The 19,987-nt window shown below is 34.7% G+C and overlaps 2 protein-coding genes across 4 annotated transcripts; one reads left to right on the top strand and one right to left on the bottom strand.

Annotated features, from left to right (window-relative positions):
• Positions 1 to 818: 818 nt before the first annotated feature.
• On the bottom strand, positions 819 to 4,869 carry LOC117633950. Of its 3 annotated transcripts, none has more exons than XM_034367832.1 (12): positions 4,427 to 4,867; positions 4,200 to 4,282; positions 3,561 to 3,656; positions 3,347 to 3,463; positions 2,927 to 3,182; positions 2,660 to 2,817; positions 2,231 to 2,571; positions 2,032 to 2,131; positions 1,883 to 1,942; positions 1,657 to 1,740; positions 1,393 to 1,509; positions 819 to 1,284 (listed from the first exon to the last, which is right to left on the bottom strand). In XM_034367832.1, exons 2-12 carry the CDS (start codon positions 4,257 to 4,259, stop codon positions 985 to 987), a joined length of 1,689 nt encoding a protein of 562 aa, XP_034223723.1. In that variant the 5' UTR covers positions 4,260 to 4,282; positions 4,427 to 4,867; the 3' UTR covers positions 819 to 984. The 3 variants fall into 3 exon arrangements, with proteins under 3 accessions (XP_034223723.1, XP_034223717.1, XP_034223727.1); XM_034367826.1 differs by having other exon boundaries at positions 3,561 to 3,662; positions 4,427 to 4,866; XM_034367836.1 differs by lacking the exon at positions 1,393 to 1,509 and having other exon boundaries at positions 3,561 to 3,662; positions 4,427 to 4,869.
• Positions 4,870 to 9,524: 4,655 nt separating this feature from the next.
• On the top strand, positions 9,525 to 18,587 carry LOC117618819. The gene is made up of 16 exons (XM_034348557.1): positions 9,525 to 9,876; positions 9,952 to 10,062; positions 10,158 to 10,432; positions 10,621 to 10,890; positions 11,102 to 11,208; positions 11,312 to 11,398; positions 11,551 to 11,659; positions 11,782 to 11,919; positions 15,214 to 15,583; positions 16,877 to 16,984; positions 17,097 to 17,374; positions 17,452 to 17,709; positions 17,807 to 17,913; positions 18,012 to 18,098; positions 18,219 to 18,324; positions 18,444 to 18,587. The coding sequence occupies exons 1-16, from the start codon at positions 9,525 to 9,527 to the stop codon at positions 18,585 to 18,587; spliced, it is 2,907 nt and encodes a 968-aa protein (XP_034204448.1).
• The last annotated feature ends 1,400 nt before the right edge of the window (positions 18,588 to 19,987 follow it).

Here is a 19,987-nt window from a genome sequence, read left to right as displayed (position 1 = left end):
GTGTAGTGGTTTGAAGCAAATGCTTTCTTTAAGAAATGTCTTGAGCTCAAGTCCTAATATCCATATAGTTTGTGTGAGTTTGGTATATTATTGTCTCTTTCAATAGGAAAGATAAATACAAATATATAATGTTGATAAGGGGAAATAATAAAACCAATGACCCTTTACCGCCAAAATCCCGCCAAATAAAATGGAGGGCCCAAAAGTACAGTTGTCTAGTAGCTTAGAAGATAAACATAGTCCAAAGGTTTAACAAGGCGACCAAATTTATTTGCAAAAAGATATTGGGGCCCTACAGGATAAAGCCACTAATTGAGTTTGGGCCTCAAAGTCAACGCGGACCCTTTGGTTTTGGTTTGATACGAACCTCCCGTACCATTTTGGGCAGTGAGAGGTGGATCCAGATTTATCACGGGCGTAGAAACTTGTGCCATACCAAAGTCCTTTTCAGCAGAGAAGACACAACATATAATCTCCAAGCCTTTAAATTAACAGCAACAGAAAATCTTGTTTAAACATGATTAACTTGTTTAATTAGGGTTAGATGAAGATAGTTTAACTTTGTATGAGTGGTTGGAAAGTTGCAGGCTTGTCATTTTTATGCTTTTGGCAGTGACCCCTCGACCTTGAAAAGCAGGGTTTGTTCTTTACTTTGATGTGGCTATAGATCCATGCCGTGAAAGTGACAAATGGTAAGGACCACTTACCCCACTTGTTTCTGATGAATATTCTTGAGCATGGACACACAGGACGTCAAGAGTAAAAGTAAATACTTTTGACTACTTAAGCAACAAGTCTCTTGCGATCATAGGCAGTGCTTTTGATATAAACCCAATGCATTGCTCTCATGATTACTTACAAGTTACAAGAGAGCAGATATTATTCATGTAATTTTGATATATGTCTATAGCTATGTACAAAATCAACCCCCAACACCCTTACAATCATTTAAAACAATAATTTGCAGAGAGGGCAAAAACTTGATCATGTGGACAGTAGGTACCTAAAACTGAACTCATAAGGTATAATTTGAACAACCTGTGAAAGAGGCTCATTTTTCCCTCTTTCAAGCAGCTTAATTGCGTCTTTTCCCAGTTCACTTGGTAGCTGAAGGCAGATCCAGTCTAGCAGTGACTCTATGTCCTTTGCAAAATCAGGCAGATACCAGTTCAAGAGTTTTGGAATTGCAAATTTAGTTGATGAAATTCCAACTGCAGCTTGTAAGTACTCTCTTTTTGCCACTTCCAGTTCATTCTCAACTTGGAATGCAGTATACACTCTCACCTACATTTGGCAGAAGACCATTTATTACTGATGTCAGTTGCTTGGAACTTTGAACCTGTGAAGAAATTTGTACAAATACAGTTTTTTTTATTCCATGTGTAAACTTACAGCAGGGGAGGACCAGCTTCCACATGATAGTGCAAATGTGACCAAAGGTTCAGATAATTCCAATCCAAAAATGCTTCTTGCTGTCTTCTCATCATTTTTTGTACCCTTGGATAAGGTCTGGTCAGGAGTTAAAATTTTGATGAGAAATCCTCTCCCTTCATGCTTGCCCATCCCCACTCCCCCCAATTAAAAAAAAAAGGAAAAGAAAAAAAAAGAAAAAAACCAGAATAAAAATCTGTGTGTATACAATTTGACACTACTTACATATTTTGAGTGATAAGGCAGTCTCAAGATAAAGTGTTCAATCGTTATTGCATTTAACAAGTGTCCTCCAACATTTATTGTTGCCTGAGTAAGAAGAAATACAACAGTATGAATTGTTGACCAGCAGAAGTATTTTTAATCACTTGCTTTATACATATAAATGGAATTTGTGAAAAATTGTATTTGTAATTATAAACAGAACTCAAGGATCTTGGATATTCCATACCTTCTGCATGAGTGCAACAATTATCTCAGGACTCTCAGGTATTCCGTGCTCTAAGAATGCCTGCAGTATTGTAGAAGAGCAGCAGATGAAATAATTCCTTAACAAAGGCAAATAATGGAATATACAAAGAACATAAACTATTTACTTACATTCATCATGCAGGAATTGTAGATATTGATCCAGAATGCAAGCTTCTCCTGATGACTGAGATGTTGTAAATTTACAGACGCAAGTTTTCGGAGCAGTAGCCTGAGAATTCAGCCAATGAAATGACTTTAACTCTTAGAATTATCATCATATCATACAAAAGGTGGAAAACCAACCTAACATTGAGAACAGTAAACTTACTTCAATCTTCGGAGTAGGAACAAAGCATTTGCTGTTCGGTTTGGATTAATAGTTTCAGCTTCAATTGCATGTAATTGCTTATATGGACCGATATCTCTTCGTCCAAATTCAGAACAAATAGCATAAGGATCCCAAGATTCTTTTGGTTCATTATTTTCTTGAGCTGCTAATGTTGAGAAGGAAGGTAAACTTTCGGCAGTGCCCTTTGCTGAACTCATTCTCATGAGAATGCTTGACAAGCATTTCAGAATGTTTTCAGAAATTTTGTTGGGACTTTCATCTCCTGACATCGCTTTGTCCGGTACTTGTGCACTTTCTTGGTCCATGACTCTATATTCTAACTGAACATAAGACACAAAAGAAACCATGTTAATGACACTGAAATGAGTTTGAGTAACTTGATGAAAATGTGGTAATTTTAGTATGTACCTGTAGTTTCTGAGGATCTGAACGCTTTTCTGCTGTATTGTGATCAATTGGAGGTCTCTTCACTGGAGTCCTAACCTGAGCTTTATGGATCAAAGATTTCTCGTTGTTCTTCTTTGTAGAATTGTTAGAAGATTGGTTCTCTTTCCCCTGCTTATCATCTGAAATTGCAACAAAGAACATTAAGAATTTCATGGCCTGCTCCAAATTTTCTAACACTAGAAATGGACAAGGGATTTTACAGCTAATTAGGTTGAACCTATAGCTTACCAGAAGGGGATGGCCAATGCTTCTCTGTGGCATTGGTAGATTTGTTTGGTCTTTGAGCTTGAGATTTGGGTTGCTCCTGTTTGGAATTCTTTATGGGGTATGAATCACACAAATCAGCTGAGGTTTCCATTTTCCTCTTGGAGGTTGATATGTTGACAGCTTCCTGATACAAATCCTTCCTAAAATGCACTAGCTGTTCTTCTAGCCGAACCACCTCCTCTTCCAGAACAGCCACTTCGGCTAGAAGCTCCAATGTCTACAGAGTTTCAAAGTGTCAATGAAAATTTGAAATTACCTTCAACTCCTCTAACTTCATTAGTTCAAGTTACTTTCTTAAACTGCGATTTTCAAGAGCATTGACATGAATTCATAGTTTCCATGAATTTATATTTATATGAAAAATTATAGTGAATTACTAACATAAGGAGGCAGATAAGGAGGTAGACGGGGTAGAGCCCCCAAGGGTCTAGTAAATGCCCTCTGCAAAGCTCTGTGTACATTCTCTTCATGTCTAAGCTTCTTCTTCAGCTTATCAACCTAAGAAAATTAGAAAGTTATACTGAATAATCAATAGAAGATAGAAAGGATATGAAATCACAAAACTTAAAAAATAAAAATAAAAATTCAAACATACGTCTTGTTGTAAAGCCAATTTTCTCTCTCTGCGTGAAGCTCGTCCATTGGTGATTGTTTTTGCGGTATCCCTTAGCTTACTCCCTTGCATTTTTACCTTCTCCTTTAAATATATACAACAATTAGCTTCCACAAGAAAATAGTCTACTGGGAAGAGAAGAGAAGAGAAGAGAAGAGAAGAACTAATGGGAAATCAGTGAAATTTATAACCCATAATGAATATGAAACAAAGAAGCTAACTTTAATGTCTCCTGTAGGGACAATGAAGAATTGGGCAACAAAACAATTTACCTTCCTGAGAAAATTTTGTGAAACAGGGGATGGTCACAGTTAAGCGAATAACCAAAATTGAGAAAAAGAAGGGAGATAAACAATTACTCAGATTGAAATGGAAGACGCCATCTCGGAAATCTATCCAAAGATGCCAGCAATTTAAGAATTTTGGGAGCCTCCTCATCGAATTTGAAGCCATATTTTGTGGTGAAAACGGTTAAAGCTAGCTCAAATGGAAATAATTATGCGCTCCATGGCAATATGGGATAGGCTCCTCTCACAGTGAAAACCGTTTTTCGAAAACTATGATTAAAAAAATGTCAAAAGCACATAGCTTAGCTTGGCTCAGAGTTCAAAGTAAGATTACGTTTTCATTCTTCAGAGGAGGCTTCATAGACTGCAGCCTTGTCTTCACTCTGGTATTCATCTTCTTCCTACTTCTTTTAATATCTGCAAAAGTTGTGATTTTGTGATCAAACCAATGTTACCAAATCCAAGAACTTCATTAAATTCATGAAAGAAACAGACTTTGAAGTGGGCAAATTCAATTAAGACACTTCGTTGAATTGCTATAAATAGAGTTGAGATTCAGACCCTTTTACAGAAAAAAAGTTCATTCCTTTCAACAAACCCAAGACAAACTTCAATGGCACTAAACAGTCCAATCCCAGCCTTCCTCGTTCATGGTGAAGCAAAATGCAAAACGAACCAAACCCATGAACAAAAGCTCGGGACTTTGAGCTGGGATGCTTTCGAATATGCAAAACTGAATGAAAAGCAAGTCCACCTATAAATATACAGTACTAAAACACAAACTGGATCGTTTTCTCTTTGTCTAATCTCTATCTTCCACACCGCTTGATTTATAAAAGCTTCATCTCAAGACTCAGAGACACATAGAGAGATAGAGAGAGAGAGAGAGAGAGAGAGGCTTTAGTGAAAGGTGAATTGGGTTTGGATGTGCATAAAGATTAAAGGGCAAGCGCAATGTGGAGCCGTACAGAGCTACAAGCAAAGCACAGCACACGCACTAATACTTTGGTGCTCACTTGTTTGCGTCATCATGAACCAACGTGCACCTTTCTCTTTTAAGCTCCTGCAACGTAGCACCGACTCTGCTGCTTTTACATCTTCTTCTTTCCCCTGTTTACCTCTTTTTTTTTTTATTCTTTTGTATTTCCGAAAATACCCCTGAATGATGCTACAAGTATCAAAATTAAATGGGAAAAAAAAAAATTCAATGGGAGACATAAATTGTGTTACCAAAATATTAAAATAAAAGGTTTATTTTTTAAATTTATGTTCTTCATATTAACAAGGAGGTGATGAAGTTGACTGAGAAAAAAGATATGGGATTTATTTCTTGGTTCTAAAATTCAAGTGACAAGTATATGAGGTGGATGCATTAAACAAGGGCTGTGGGGGTGTTTATTTGAAGGCAAAAGTTGCCCAAATCACATGTTTGCCAACTAACTAAAATGGGTTTTCAATTGATTATGAAAAACAAATCAAATATGAACATTCCTCCTGGATTGCTTGCATTGAACCATTCAAGATTTCATTCATACTTGTTCTTCTTGTTACCATTTACAAATAAAAGATGAAGAGATGGGGTCAAATCATCATTAATCTTCTTAATTATCTATGAGTATATATTAACATAATAAATAAAATAATAATAATGGTTTGGATTGTGATATAGGAGATGATCATGCACACATGGAATATTGGAAGGGGTGTGCTGAAAGGAAGCTGTCATGATGTTGATGGGGATGGAAATTACACTTACAAATATGTGAGTGCAAGCAAAATGACACATTCTGGAAAAATAAAATAATTAAATCCGTAAGGTAGCCTCTCTCTCCTCTAAATATTTTTTATTTAAAAAAAAAGAAAGAAATAATAAAATCCCAACAGATGGTGAATTAGAAAAAGAAAAAAGAAATCCAAAGAAATGGTCCAACACTTAGAAAAAGAAAAAGGAAAACCAGAAGATATGGACACAGCACCACAGCCACGTGAGAGTGATCCCAAGCAAGCAAAACACGGGGTGGTGACTGACGACGAGACCTATTTTAATGCTTCACTTAATTATGAGATTAGATTAACGGCTAATTATTGTGAAATGACCTTAGGCCACAATTCGTGTGAGGGTAGTTTCGTCATTTTGGTGTAGGAGTAGTAGGAGGACCAGTAAAAGTGAAACAGCTCAGAAGAACTGGGATCGGCTACCTTTCGTGTGCAAATTATTTTTTCTTTCGTGTGCAAAACATTGGTAATTGAGTCTTTTTCTTTTCTTCTGGATTTCCTGAAGAAGTTGGTAAGCAGTCTTTCCAGAAAATGTACGTAGGTGGACAAAGTTGATGAGTACAAGCGATAGTTTAAATTAAAGGAGGGAAAGATTTCTTACATACACACAATGATGATGTCATGGGGGTTCGAACATGAGACCTATAACCTATAATATGCCAAAAATAGTTGATCATCTTGATTGGGAGGTGTTCCAATGGTTGCAGAAGCTGATGGCCTTTTATATGCAAGCCAACCCCCACAAGTCATTTCTTGCACAAAAGCCATCTACTCAGCCATGTTTGTTTCTTTTCCAACTTTTTTTTAAAGTGCTCATTTTTTATGTGCTTTTCTAGAGCTTTTCAGTGTGGGGGACTTTGATTAGTACTGAAGTTGATTGAGGCCTATCCAGAGAGCTCGTAGCTTTCATCTAATTCCTTTTTCTTCTCTCTTATAGTTTCTGTAGTTTTTACCATGTAATTAAACCGACACATTTTCATTTAAGCAATTATGAAATTAGTCTAACCTACCCAATTGTTCTCGGATGTTGGGAACATGAATTTATGCCAAGAGCAAAATATTATTTTTTTTGGAAATGATACTGCTTGCTTCCTTACCTTGCATGTAAGGAGATACTCCTCATTCATGCGAATCACAGTTTGACACATATGCAAAAATAATTCATCAAAATATGTCACACTGCTATTAGCAGGAATGTAGGAGCTCTTACTTATATAGTTCAGGAAATTGATCATCCAAGAAATTTAGGAAATAAATGGCATACATATAATCATGGAATGTTGGTCTAAAGCTGGGTGTGGGCTTTGGATAGCTGGGGTCTCTGTTTTTCCCTGCACATACATGCCATGGGTTTCTGGGGTCTTTTTCTAGATGCATATCTGGCCAAAACAAAAAGTGAAGAGAAAAAAAAAAAAATTTGTTAAAAAGTCTATGTTTTTAGGTCCACCATATAAGAATCAAAGCTAGGCCACTTTGGCTTGGGGCTCTCCTCCTTGCTTGTTTTTAATTTGAGGTCAAATTGCTGTTTGGCTGTCTCCTATAGAAAAGGGTCCACTCTTAGACCAGCTGGAGGGACACCAATAAGCAAGAAATCTCCATTATTGGATTATTGGATAATAAAGCTCAAGATCTTACAAGTTATAGCAAAGTAACAGAATATAAAGTGTAAGATTTGGTCTGCTTTTCACACTTGGGTAAAAATAATGTCCACTGGGTTCTGTTCATAGCTCTTACAGGACAAAAGTTTGCCAGCTAGCTGGACCATTTTTGCATCCTTTTAATCTACATAATTAACTTTGTCTTTTTAATTACAGGACATAACAGATCGTTATGAGTGTACTGTTTGTCTTTTTCTTGTGAATCACAGTTTGACACATGCAAAAATAATTCATCAAAAACACAAAAAGAAAAACTTATACATACGTCACACTGCTATTGGCAAGAATGTAAGAGAGGCGTATTTTCCCATTCGTTACAGTGAAAGTTGGTGATATTTTTTGTTATATGTTATATTTTATCTGTTTGTGTATTGTTAATACTTGAGGGGACATTAGGAAACCCAATCTCACATGTTAAAACAGACGTTTTACCTTCTACAATATACAAATTAATAAAAAAGAAGTGAATTATATTTAGGCTTAGCTTTTGGCTTCTTGCTTGTGAAAGATTTGCAATGATTTCTCATGGAAGACGGGAAAATGAGACAATGCTGCATGTAAAACAAACGGAGAATTGAGAGGTTGTTCAAGGTTTCATGGACTTGTCATTTTCAGCTTCTATGGTTTTTTTTTCTTTTCTCTTTTTCTTTTTTTCTTTTTGGGTTTTGCCAGCTCAAACCAGGAGTGCTGGTCCCTGTTTGTTTCTGTTCATACCACTTCTCTTCTCTCCAAATTCCAAACCCAAACTTAGTCATTGTCGATGAAGTAAAACGAATTGGTTTTACATTTGAGCAATTAATTCAGGTGAACTTGGAAAATCTTCTTCTGAGTGTTATAGGTGTAGTGATTGAATTGTTGGGTCCAACTTTGTATCTCATGAATAATCTGTAGTCCAACTTAGCAGGCTTGTTGATTACAGTCCAAGGTAGAATTGGCCCAGAATGTATGGGTCAGCAAATTATGGGCTCTACTTTCAGTCCAAATTATTAGAGGCACATCAAGGTTGTTAATAAAAAATTTACTTTCAAGCAAAAGACTTGTAGTTAAAGTGGTTAAAAATTATTTTTATTCGAAAAGTACTAAAATAACCCATAAAATAATTTTATGGGTCAGCCAGTTCTTGGGTTTCAATTTGAAAGCAGAAGTTGTTGCATTCTCAGTTGGATAGTGGGATTGAACCCCTCATCCTAAATCCCCTCATTATAGCATTTTCAATTAGAAACTAGTCAACTAAACTTATATAATAATATAAGAAAACTTGTTTTGGCCTAGCATAAGGCAAAAATGGAATTGAGATAATTTGTCTGTTGGAGGATATGCCATGGCATTTGGGGTGTGTTTGGTTTATGGGAAAATTGGGCTTGAGAATGGAAAATCAATGATTTTTCTCATGTTTAGTAAGTTTTGTCCAGGCATAGGAAACGATTTCCTGGCACAAAGGAGAAGATGGGGGAAAAAAAAACCCTCCATCCCCCTTGAGTTTCATTTTTCATGCCCATGGAAAACCAAGACAAGTATTAATCTTTTTTCATGGCCAATTTGTCCCCATTAACAATTTAGAAATACAATTTTGTCACTCTTGGTATTCTTTTTTTGTTTTGTTTTGTTTATTTCATATTTCTAATTGGGCTATAATTGGAAAACTAAACAAAGTTTGTTTTCCATTCCTACACAAATTAAACATGAGAAAGAAAGCAAAGTGGTATTTTCTCATTACTTTCCCAGCATTATCAAACGTGAGAAGAATAAAAAATCTTTCATTTCCCATTCTTTAAAAAATTGATATCTCTTTAAATTCTTTTCGCGAACCAAACGGGCCTTTGAAGCACAAATTCTCTTGTGCAAGGAATATTGAACAACAACATCAAAGTTATGGGACATATTTTGATCATAAAGTAAATGGGTTTATAATAGTTGTACACACACTCAAAACAAACAGATGAGATTCGAGGCCTTGCAGCCTGTTTACAATGCTTGGTATCATAGATTGTTCATGTCGTCGCATTGTTTATTTAACTATTAATTTCTGTATTAGTCTAGGCTGGATATGGGTCAACTTTTCCAACCAATCCAAAGAATTACAAAATTTCATTCTCTTTTGAGACAATGCTGTATTAATTATCAGTTAAATATACAACCAAACGCCTAAGTAATCTCGTCCCAAGTTTCAGATTAGGTCTATAAATTCTAATTAGCATTCATTATTGTAATCAAGGACTTGAAAGATGAAGCTTTCCTTGCTTGCATGTTTGTTGCTCCTCTCTATCTCTAGCATATCATGCAATGCTAATTACCAAACTAACAACCTCATTAAGAAGTTGATTAAGTCTCGCAAATCTGCTGGAAACCCTAAATCACGGGATGGCATATACTCTCCTGTGTACGTTGGCTCCCAAGAAGGGTTAATGGAGGCTGATAAGATTGAGGCTTTGCCAGGGCAACCAGCTGGAGAAGTAAATTTCAATCAATATGCAGGCTATGTTACTGTGGACCCTACAGCTGGGAGAGCTTTGTTCTATTACTTTGTCGAGGCAAATAATTCTTCAAGCAATCCTCTGGTGCTATCGTTACATGGAGGTAAATAACAATACTATATTTATTATTATTATTATTATTATTATTATTATGAAAAAAAATTACAACTGATTACAGGACCTGGAGGATGCTCCGCTTTTGGATATGGAGCCTTACAAGAACTGGGACCATTCAGAGTCGGCAACGATAACAAGACTCTAATTCCTAATGATTATGCTTGGAACAACGGTACTAATTTAAATTATGTGCAACTTAATTAGTCTCTAATTAATTAATTAATCAATACAAGTTCTTAATTAATTTCCATTAAAAATGCATGGCAGCGGCAAACGTCCTCTTCTTGGAGACTCCATTAGGAACTGGGTTTTCGTATTCGAACAAATCGTCTGACTACCACACCGTGGGTGATGAGATCACGGCCCAGGACTCTTATGCATTTCTTGTGAACTGGCTGGAGAGATTTCCTCAATACAAAGACAGTGATTTCTTCATCACTGGAGAGAGCTATGCTGGTCATTACGCACCTGAACTTGCTTACACCATTCTCTCCAACAACAACATCACAAACCAAACAAAAATCAATCTCAAAGGAGTTGCTGTGAGTACTTGATTAATTGCTGATTTTTTTTTTCATTGTACCTATAGAGAAAATATGTGTTACAAGAGAACCAGACTGTATATGTTCTTTAACAAGACGGTGTTGTGCGGTGGTATATATAAATCTGACAAGAGAACATTGCTATGTTTACAGTCGTGTGTTCATGCATGGGTATTTTGTATTTGCAGATTGGGAATCCTTGGATCGATCTTAACACCGCTCTACTGGCCCTTTTTGATAATTTCTGGACACATGCTTTGAACTCTGACGAAACCAATGCAGGGATACATAAATATTGTAACCTTATTGACTTCGGAGGTAAGCAATCCAAGGTGTGTGGTGAATATCTGCAACAAGGATTCGAGGAGGTTGGGGAGGATATTGATCTTTCCAACATCTACTCTCCAATTTGCAAAACATCACAAGATTCACAACCCAAATCTGTCTCAACTGCTTCTGTAAGTCTCCAAACCTGATTTCAACAAAATAATATACATATAATACTGCAGGAAGGAACAGAAGAAAATATTAATTTATTGTTATCCTATATGCAATAATATTGTTACTCCATTAGAGCAAATTGGGGCTTGCATAAATAGAATTAATTATATATGAATCAAAGCAAGATATCAATTATATGATGCATCATGCATGTGTCTGCATTATCAGGTTGATGATTTTGATCCATGCTCCGATATCTATGTCGAGGCCTATCTAAACCTTCCCGAGGTGCAGGCAGCTCTTCATGTTAAACCTACAACGTGGTCAGCTTGCAGGTATAAATATATTATTCGAATTTATATAAATCATTTGAATATATATATATCTAAAAAAGAAGTAACTTTTTTGTTTGTTTGTTTGTTTTGTTTTGGTCTCTAGTGATACTGATTGGACGGACAGCCCAGACACCATGCTACCCACAATACAACAGATCATACAAAGCGGGATAAGTTTTTGGATATATAGGTGAGGCGCCTTGGATTCATTAAGCTCAGAAACTCCATGCATGGCTGGCTGTATATATTTAATTTAACAAACATGAATTAGATTACAGTAATATTATGCATTTTGTAAATTAATTCATAATTAAGGTAACTAATTAATTAGTTTAATTACAGTGGAGACACCGATGGGTTCTTCTCAGTCACATCTTCTAGATACGCCCTGCACATCCTCAACTTACCCATCAAGACTCCATGGAGGCCATGGTACTCTAATAGTAGAGAGGTAATTAATATTTGATTCATATACAGAGGGGCTAGCAAGTAATTAATTCATATATGAGTGAGGGGCACAGGCACGCACTTAATTTCCTCACGGTATTCATGTTGGGGTATATGGCAATGCAGGTTGGAGGATATGTGGTTGGGTACGAAGGGTTGACGTTTGCTACTGTGAGGGGAGCTGGGATCATGGTTCCCAGCAACCAACCTCAACGAGCACTCACCTTGATCTCATCTTTCCTTGAGGGAAAGCTTCCTCCTTCCGTCTACTAATTCCCAGAGAAAATCATTTTCCGCTGCCACGTGACATTGTTGTAAGCTTCACTTTAGTCTAGTGGTGTTTAGTTTTCACTTTTCTGGAGGAGATCTATACACAGTTGATTGTATTGATGAAATTGAATAAATAATAATAATCCAAGTTTCAGACTTGATGATATGTAAAACCTATTATAGGCAATGTCCCTCTGATCAATAATGTGAAGCTAAGTTGTCAATTGTGATTTTTATCTAATTTTGGTTGGTTGAAAGTGTTCTAAATTTGTTGCCATTCACATCATATTGAAAGTTTAAAAAAGACTAAAAATGGGTTGAACACTTTCAATATGATGTGAATAGCAACAAATTTCATACATTTCATATGGTACAATACTCATACATTCCACAATTATGCATTGTTTAATTTAATTAAACTACTATTTAGAGACAATATTTCATATATGACACGTATACGTTGATAACATTTAAAAAATAAAAATAAAAACCTAACGGTTAGCTGACGTTACGATGATGTCAGCGCACCTTTAATATTAGCTATTGGATGCATTTGCACAAGATGTTTCGTCATCTTGCCCACACTTGATAATTTCTCTTCTTCAAAAGCACATGCATGAGATCCATAACAAAATTTAGCCTAGGCCAAAGCTGGGCTACAATTGGCCTGGTTGAAGAGCTAAAGGGCCAAATGTGACCCTCTAAATTTGGCCAAAATGTTTTTTAGTCCATGGTTGGAGATAGGCAATGGCGGACCTAGGAATATTTACAGGGGTGGACTATTTTTTTTTTTTTGGTTGGGATCAATTATAAGCCCTATTTTTAAACAAATATATATAAAGCAATATTTCCTTCAGATTAATGAAATTGGTATACTTTTTCACTAATTTAGTATATTGCCTTCAAATTAAAAACTATTTCATAATTCATTAAAAAAAATTATTTTTAGAGAGATATGTGAACAAAGAAAACATAGAAAGACCAAAATTCAGAGGCTCAGACAAAGATAAATTTGAAGCTCAAGGGCTTTGGCTTAGTGGAGTGGTTTAGTTAAGGAAGGTCCATATTTCAAAATTTCCATAAGAAGCAACATCAATAAATTTGAAAAAACAAAATCAAAGAGACATATAAACATTATTTGAGCCAAATCAAAAGCTAAATAAACCAAATAAGAAAGAGATAGAAAAAGAAACTTTAGTAATTGAAGTATTAAAGTACTATTTGGCTGTAGATGTGGGCTGCTTTCTAGAAAAAAGTGGTGGGCTATTATTTAATTTTTTTTGGATTGAATTTACACAACTAAGCTTAATTTGTGTCTTTCCAAAGTCAACACTGGACTAGAGCCCACTCTAGCCCAAGCATGGATCCGTCCTTGGAGATGGATATTGTATTATTTTAGGGCTATATTTAGCATATGGCCCATAGTTGGAGATGGCCTAATATACTACCTAAATATAGCAATATTAAATAAATTATAATATATACCTAAAACAAATTATTATTTTTGCCTAAAAGAATATTGATTAGAATTGTATATTGGAAAAAAATAGGTACATGCAAAAAATAATTTACCTACATATCTAATACATAGGTAAATAGATAGATACATACTTATGTATTAAAAATAATAAAAAAGGTACATTATCTATGATTAAAATCTAGGTACATTATCTATAAGCAAAATATAGCTAGGTACATTATTCTTAAGAAAAATTAGGTACATTATTACATTATCCTATTAGATAGACAATTCGAAGAATTTATAAATTTGTATTAAATACATTATCCTATTATTTCATAATAGGTACAATTTTTGTAGAAAAAAGGGATGGTAATTAGATGATAAATAAATAATTTGTGTAAGGCACATAGAAATATTTGTGGTGTGCATTACTTACCCAAAAATATATATTTGTGTGTGCATTAATATATAGACACTAACGTTTATATATATATATATATATATATATATGTGTGCATTAATATATAGACACTAACGTTTATATATATATATATATATATATATATATATTTGTGTGTGCATTAATATATCGTATGTGCCAAACATTTTGAAATTTAAAACAAATTAATGTGTGAGTAGTCAAACTTGCAATAAATTCCAAATTTAAGAGAGGAAAGAAATCAATACCATAAATCGAGGAAATTACCAACATTAAATATAGATAAAACTCTAATTAGGGGTATTTTGGAATATAAAAAATATAATAAATCATATTTTAAGCTTAATTAGGGGTAACTTGCTTAATTAGGCGAATATTGATTAGGTAATTCGCCTCAAGCTCTCCCTTGCCAATAAGGGTGGGCATCTTAAACCGAAATACTGAAACCGTACGGTACCGTACAATACTGATTTCATACCGTTTCATTTGATATGGGGAGATATTCGGTACCGTACCGTACCGTACTGATAGAGTATGGTATGGTAGCGGTATCAAGATTTTGGTACCGGTCAATACCGTACTGTACCAAATAGTGCTGAAATATAATGTTTTTGTCATTTGTGTTTGTATTTTTGTAAGCCATAAGACATAATTTTAACTATTTTGGTTTGTAAGCCATAAGACATGAGTTTTAACCATTTGGATTTTATGAATCTGTTGATGGATAAATATTGATTTGGTTGATTTGGATATTGAATATGTTGATGGATATTGAATATGTTGATTAGGATTTGGATGTTGAATATATTGAATCTTTGAATTTGTAACTTAGGCATCGCTTATTTTGATGAATGAATGTGTTGAATATTGAATTGGTTCATTTTTTAGTTGTGTCATTTTGGTACCGAAATGGTACCGATACCGATTCGGCACAGTACGGTACAGTACCAATTTTGACAAACTATAATCTCATGCCGTACCATACCGATTTAAATTTCTGATATCAATAACGATACGGACTCAATACCGTACCATACCATACCGTACCCACCTCTGCTTGCCAACAAAAAAGTGCTTTAAAAAAAGAAGAAGAAAGAAAGTTGGAGCAAGCCGGATTGTTTACTTGGCTAATATTCTAGGCTAGATGCCTAGTTTGATGAGCAAATATCCAAAGAAAAGTATTTCCAGAGACAATGACAGCACGGCCAAAGCTTACACGTCATAGCCAAACAGACGTTAAATTACACGCTGCATTTTGTCCATAAAGGCTTAGAATTCTCATCCCATCCCATCCCATCCCAAGGTTTCAGCTCTCGACTTTTAATTTGTCCTATAAATACTAAAAAAAACAGGCCTTTCGTATATTCAAGCAGCAAAAAACTAAAAGACCATGAAGCTTTCACTGCTGCTTGGCTGCCTGTTAGCCTTCCTCATCATATCATGCAACGCCAACCAAATCGAAAACCTCAACAAGTTGCTCAGGTCTCGTAAATCTGCAAACCCTCCTCATCCCAAGTCATGGGAGAGCCTGGATTTTGCAGATGGCCAAGTTTCTGCTTTGTATGTTGGAACCCAAGATGGGTTGAAGGCAGCTGATAAGATTGGTGCTTTGCCAGGCCAGCCTCAAGGAGTAGACTTTGATCAGTACGGAGGCTATGTTACGGTGGACCCTCAGGCTGGAAGAGCACTGTTTTATTACTTTGTAGAGTCGCCTCAGAATTCTTCAACTAAACCATTGGTTCTGTGGTTAAATGGAGGTAAGTTTTACATACAATTTTAGCTATATATATAAGTTGAATATATATATGATTCTTGAATTGCAACCAAAACCTTATGTAGTAGCATGTTTATCTTCAGCATCTCGTCATTGTACCTAAGGAATTTAGAATGCATGCACACACTGAACACGCACCAAGACATTCATGCATAGAAAAATTTATCTTGTCAAACAGCCCATCGGATTAGCTAATTGTCGCAATTCCGAGCATTGTCAAGTAAAATTTTAGTAAATTAATTAATGTGTGTAATCTAAATTGGCATGCGAGTCGACAACATAAAATATCCTTTATCTAATAATTAAAGAACATTATCTTATACAGATAAAAAAAAAAAAATTATCATGCCTGTTTCGAGGAATATATGATTACTATCATACATATACATAAACTACTTTTCAATTAATTTTTCCTAAAAAAATATATCTTTAGAAACAAACTATATAACCACTGAGAGCAAGTCTTATAGTTTTGTAAGGAAAACAACAAATGGATCGATAATATATTTGAAGGAAAAAGAACATTCGAAAACAGCCACAACTACTATCTATGATTAATCGACCTAGACTATTCATATATATTCGGGTTGTCGTTTAGCCATCGATCGTTATCATCAACTGATAGAAAGCAAAGCAAAAGGCAACGGCCATTGATAGAAGAAAAGCAAGTGCATGCATAAAGTCTAGGGTCCCAGAAAGCATAAAGAATGATGCAATGGGGCTTTACAGCCAAGTAGGTAGGTGCACAAAGAGAGGGCCCGACACTTGCAAGAATTTTCCAATCTCACATGATCACCAAACAGTCCCCTTTGTATTTGCTTTTCAAACATGTTGAGTGCTAAAATTCTTGATTTCCACCACCACTGAAATGAAGAGATTTATACTGTTACTATTGGATATGTTGGCTTCAATGGTTTTCAGCCATCTAATGTGTCATATAGCATCTTCCCACTTTCTTGTGGGCATACCATTTCATTTGTTGAGGAAAATATAGCACCTGAGAGACACGCACTTATACACAAACAAATAAATTAACAATCATCAACTAGAAGAACCATTCAACATTGACCAATTCCAATTGTTCTTGTCTTAGTCATTTGGGCTAATTTGGCATGTAGTTATGAACTCCTAATGACAATTGGACCGTGAAATTGTGATGAATTCATAATCATTATGAAGAAAATTCTAAAATTGAAAAAAAATGATTATATGATGCTGAAACACTGTTGTTACCAATTCACATGCTATAATATAAGATGATATGTGTTGTGTACAGGACCAGGATGTTCGTCATTCGGATATGGAGCCATGGAAGAACTTGGACCGTTCAGAGTGAACAGTGATAGAAAGACCCTATTCCGGAACGAATATGCTTGGAACAACGGTAATTAACCAGCTTAATTACATATATAATAAGCATGTGCAAACTTTTGTCATACAATTTTAGAGAACTTTTAAGACTAATTCCAAGCACCAAAAAAAAAAACATGTGGCAGTGGCAAATGTGCTGTTCTTGGAGTCTCCAGCAGGAGTTGGGTTCTCATATTCAAACACAACATCTGACTATGAAAACGTGGGTGACAAGAGAACAGCCCAAGACTCCTACAAGTTCCTCATAAACTGGCTGGAGAGATTTCCCCAATACAAAACCAGAGATTTCTTCATCACTGGAGAGAGCTATGCCGGCCATTACGTTCCACAGCTTGCCTCCACCATTCTCCAACACAACAAAGCCACAAACCAAACAAATATTATCAACCTCAAAGGCATTGCAGTAAGTACTTAATTAATTATTTTATCTGTTCTTCAATTGTCAATTGATGTATTATAATTAAGTTAATTAATTTGCAGATTGGAAATGCTTGGATCGACGACAGCACGGGTCAACTGGGTATTTATGATTATTTGTGGTCGCATGCTTTGAACTCTGACGAGACCAATGCAGGGATACACAAATATTGTGACTTTGCTTCTGATAATTCTTCCAGCGCATGTGATAAATATCAAAACCAAGCAGGGGACGAGGCTGGAAATGTTGATATTTACAACATCTATGCTCCCCTTTGCAAGATATCACAAGCCAAATCTCCCTCAACTAGCACTGGTTCTGTAAGTCTCTAGCTAGCTAGAGCTTAATTTCCCAGTTATGGATTAGGATGAGTTAATTAAGCTTAGAGATTAGAGATGATTAATTTGGATTATGCAGGTTAATGGATTTGATCCATGCTCTGATTATTATGTGGACACCTATCTAAATCTTGTGGAGGTGCAAGCAGCTCTTCATGTCAAACCTACAAATTGGTCGGCTTGCGGGTATATAATTTAATTAAGATCAGAAGGTTTATTTTTATCATTTTGTTAGAATATTTATTTAATCCTTCTTTTTTCTTCATGCATTGTGTATAAATTAGTGGTGTTGGATGGACGGACAGCCCAACGACAATGCTACCCACAATTAAGCAGCTCGTAGCAAGCGGGATAAGTTTTTGGATATATAGGTGAGGGAAAAAGCCTTGAATTTATTAATCTAATTTCATGATCCAATATAATTCCCTTTGAAAAATGCATGCATGGATGAACATGTTAGTTGTAATTACTTAACATAAATACAATTACAGCGGAGACACTGATGGAAGAGTACCATTCATATCATCTAGATACGCCTTAAACACCTTAAAATTGTCTCTGCAAACTACATGGCGACCGTGGTATTCGAATACAGAGGTAATTACAGTTACATATTTTATTAATAAAGTGACAAGTAAATGCGGTACAAATAAAATCACTTATATATCGAATTGAAAATAAGATTGACACATTTTCCTTATGGTGTTGGGTGGCAGGTTGGAGGATATGTTGCTGGGTACAAAGGGTTGACATTTGCAACGATAAGGGGAGCTGGGCATATGGTTCCCAGCTATCAACCACAGCGAGCACTCACCTTCATCTCATATTTCCTTCAGGGGAAGCTTCCTCCTACCTCCTAAATTAAATCAAACCCCGATTACATGCTGTTAATTCCCATATTAATTATCTGAATATATTCAGATATATTTATTTTTAACCGAAGCATTCAAAAGTATTTGATTTGTAACCCCTATTGAAATTCCTACTCAATAATTGAAGTTAATTAATGATAATGACCCAGAAGAACATATATATATATATATATATATATTATATAATCTAAAATTTGGGTTGGATTGGATGAAGATGTTTCATATTTTTCCTATTGGCATCATAATGATTTAATCCCAAAAAAAAATGACATGATAATTGACTGATAATGGTGTGAAACGTGCACATTAAAAAAATAAAAAAGGGTGAATTATGTTGCACATTAAAAAAATAAAAAAACGTGCACATTATAAATAGAATATTTCGAAGGTATAGTCAATAACATAATCTCAATTTCTTTTTTTTATTACTTTAATTAGTAGTTATGTTTTTTTTTTTGGGGTCAAAAGTTATGTTTTAATTATCATTATTTACTTAGTGAATAATTAGTATTTAAATATTTAAATAATATTTATATTTATTCAATAATATGTGAGTATTATTGAAAATTTTGTAAAAAATAAGTGTAATAAACATGAAAAATACATACATACATGTACAATACAAGTATTAAATGTGAGTGCAAAATTCTTTATACGGGTAATAACTCTGGAAAAGAAAAAACTCAAAAGGGGACAATGGAGACTTGGGCAATGGCCGAACATTAATGCGTAATGCTCTAAACTACTCTTATTGATAAACAAAAATGGGAGAAAAATAATATATATAAAAAAGATCACAGTAGCGCTACTGTACTATTTATAAAAAAGAATTTTTTTTTAAAGTCCCCAGTACAGCCGGACGGCTATACTGTTTTTATATATAAAAAAAAATAGGAGTTCCACTATGTAAATAGAATATTTTTTTAAACGTATAGCTGTGCGGCTATACCCATTGAATTTGAATTTCTCTTTTTAATTACTTTAATTAGTAGTTATGTTTTAATTATTATTTACTTAGTGAATAATTAGTATTTTAAATATTTTATAAATTTGATTTTTATTCAATAATATGTGAGTATTTTGTGTATAGTACGTGAATTTTGTTTGTATTATTGATAATTTTGTAAAAAATAAGTGTATTAAACATGAAAAATACTAAAGTACGTATACGATACGAGTATTAAAAGTGAAAATGCTAAATTCTTTATATAGGTAATAACTCTGGAAAAGTAAAAACTCAAAAGGAAACAATGGAGACTTGGGTAATTGCCTAATAGTAAAGCAGAATTCTCTAAACTACTATTGTCGAGAAACAAAAATGGGGGAAAAACAATAACAATAAATATATAAAAAAGACAGTTTCTATGTAAAGAGTATAGCCACACGGC

The sequence above is a fragment of the Prunus dulcis genome, chromosome 1 (genome assembly GCF_902201215.1).
Source record: "Prunus dulcis chromosome 1, ALMONDv2, whole genome shotgun sequence".
Taxonomy (NCBI): domain Eukaryota; kingdom Viridiplantae; phylum Streptophyta; class Magnoliopsida; order Rosales; family Rosaceae; genus Prunus; species Prunus dulcis.
Note: the sequence above shows the minus strand (reverse complement) of the source record. Positions and strands in the feature narration are given on the sequence as shown.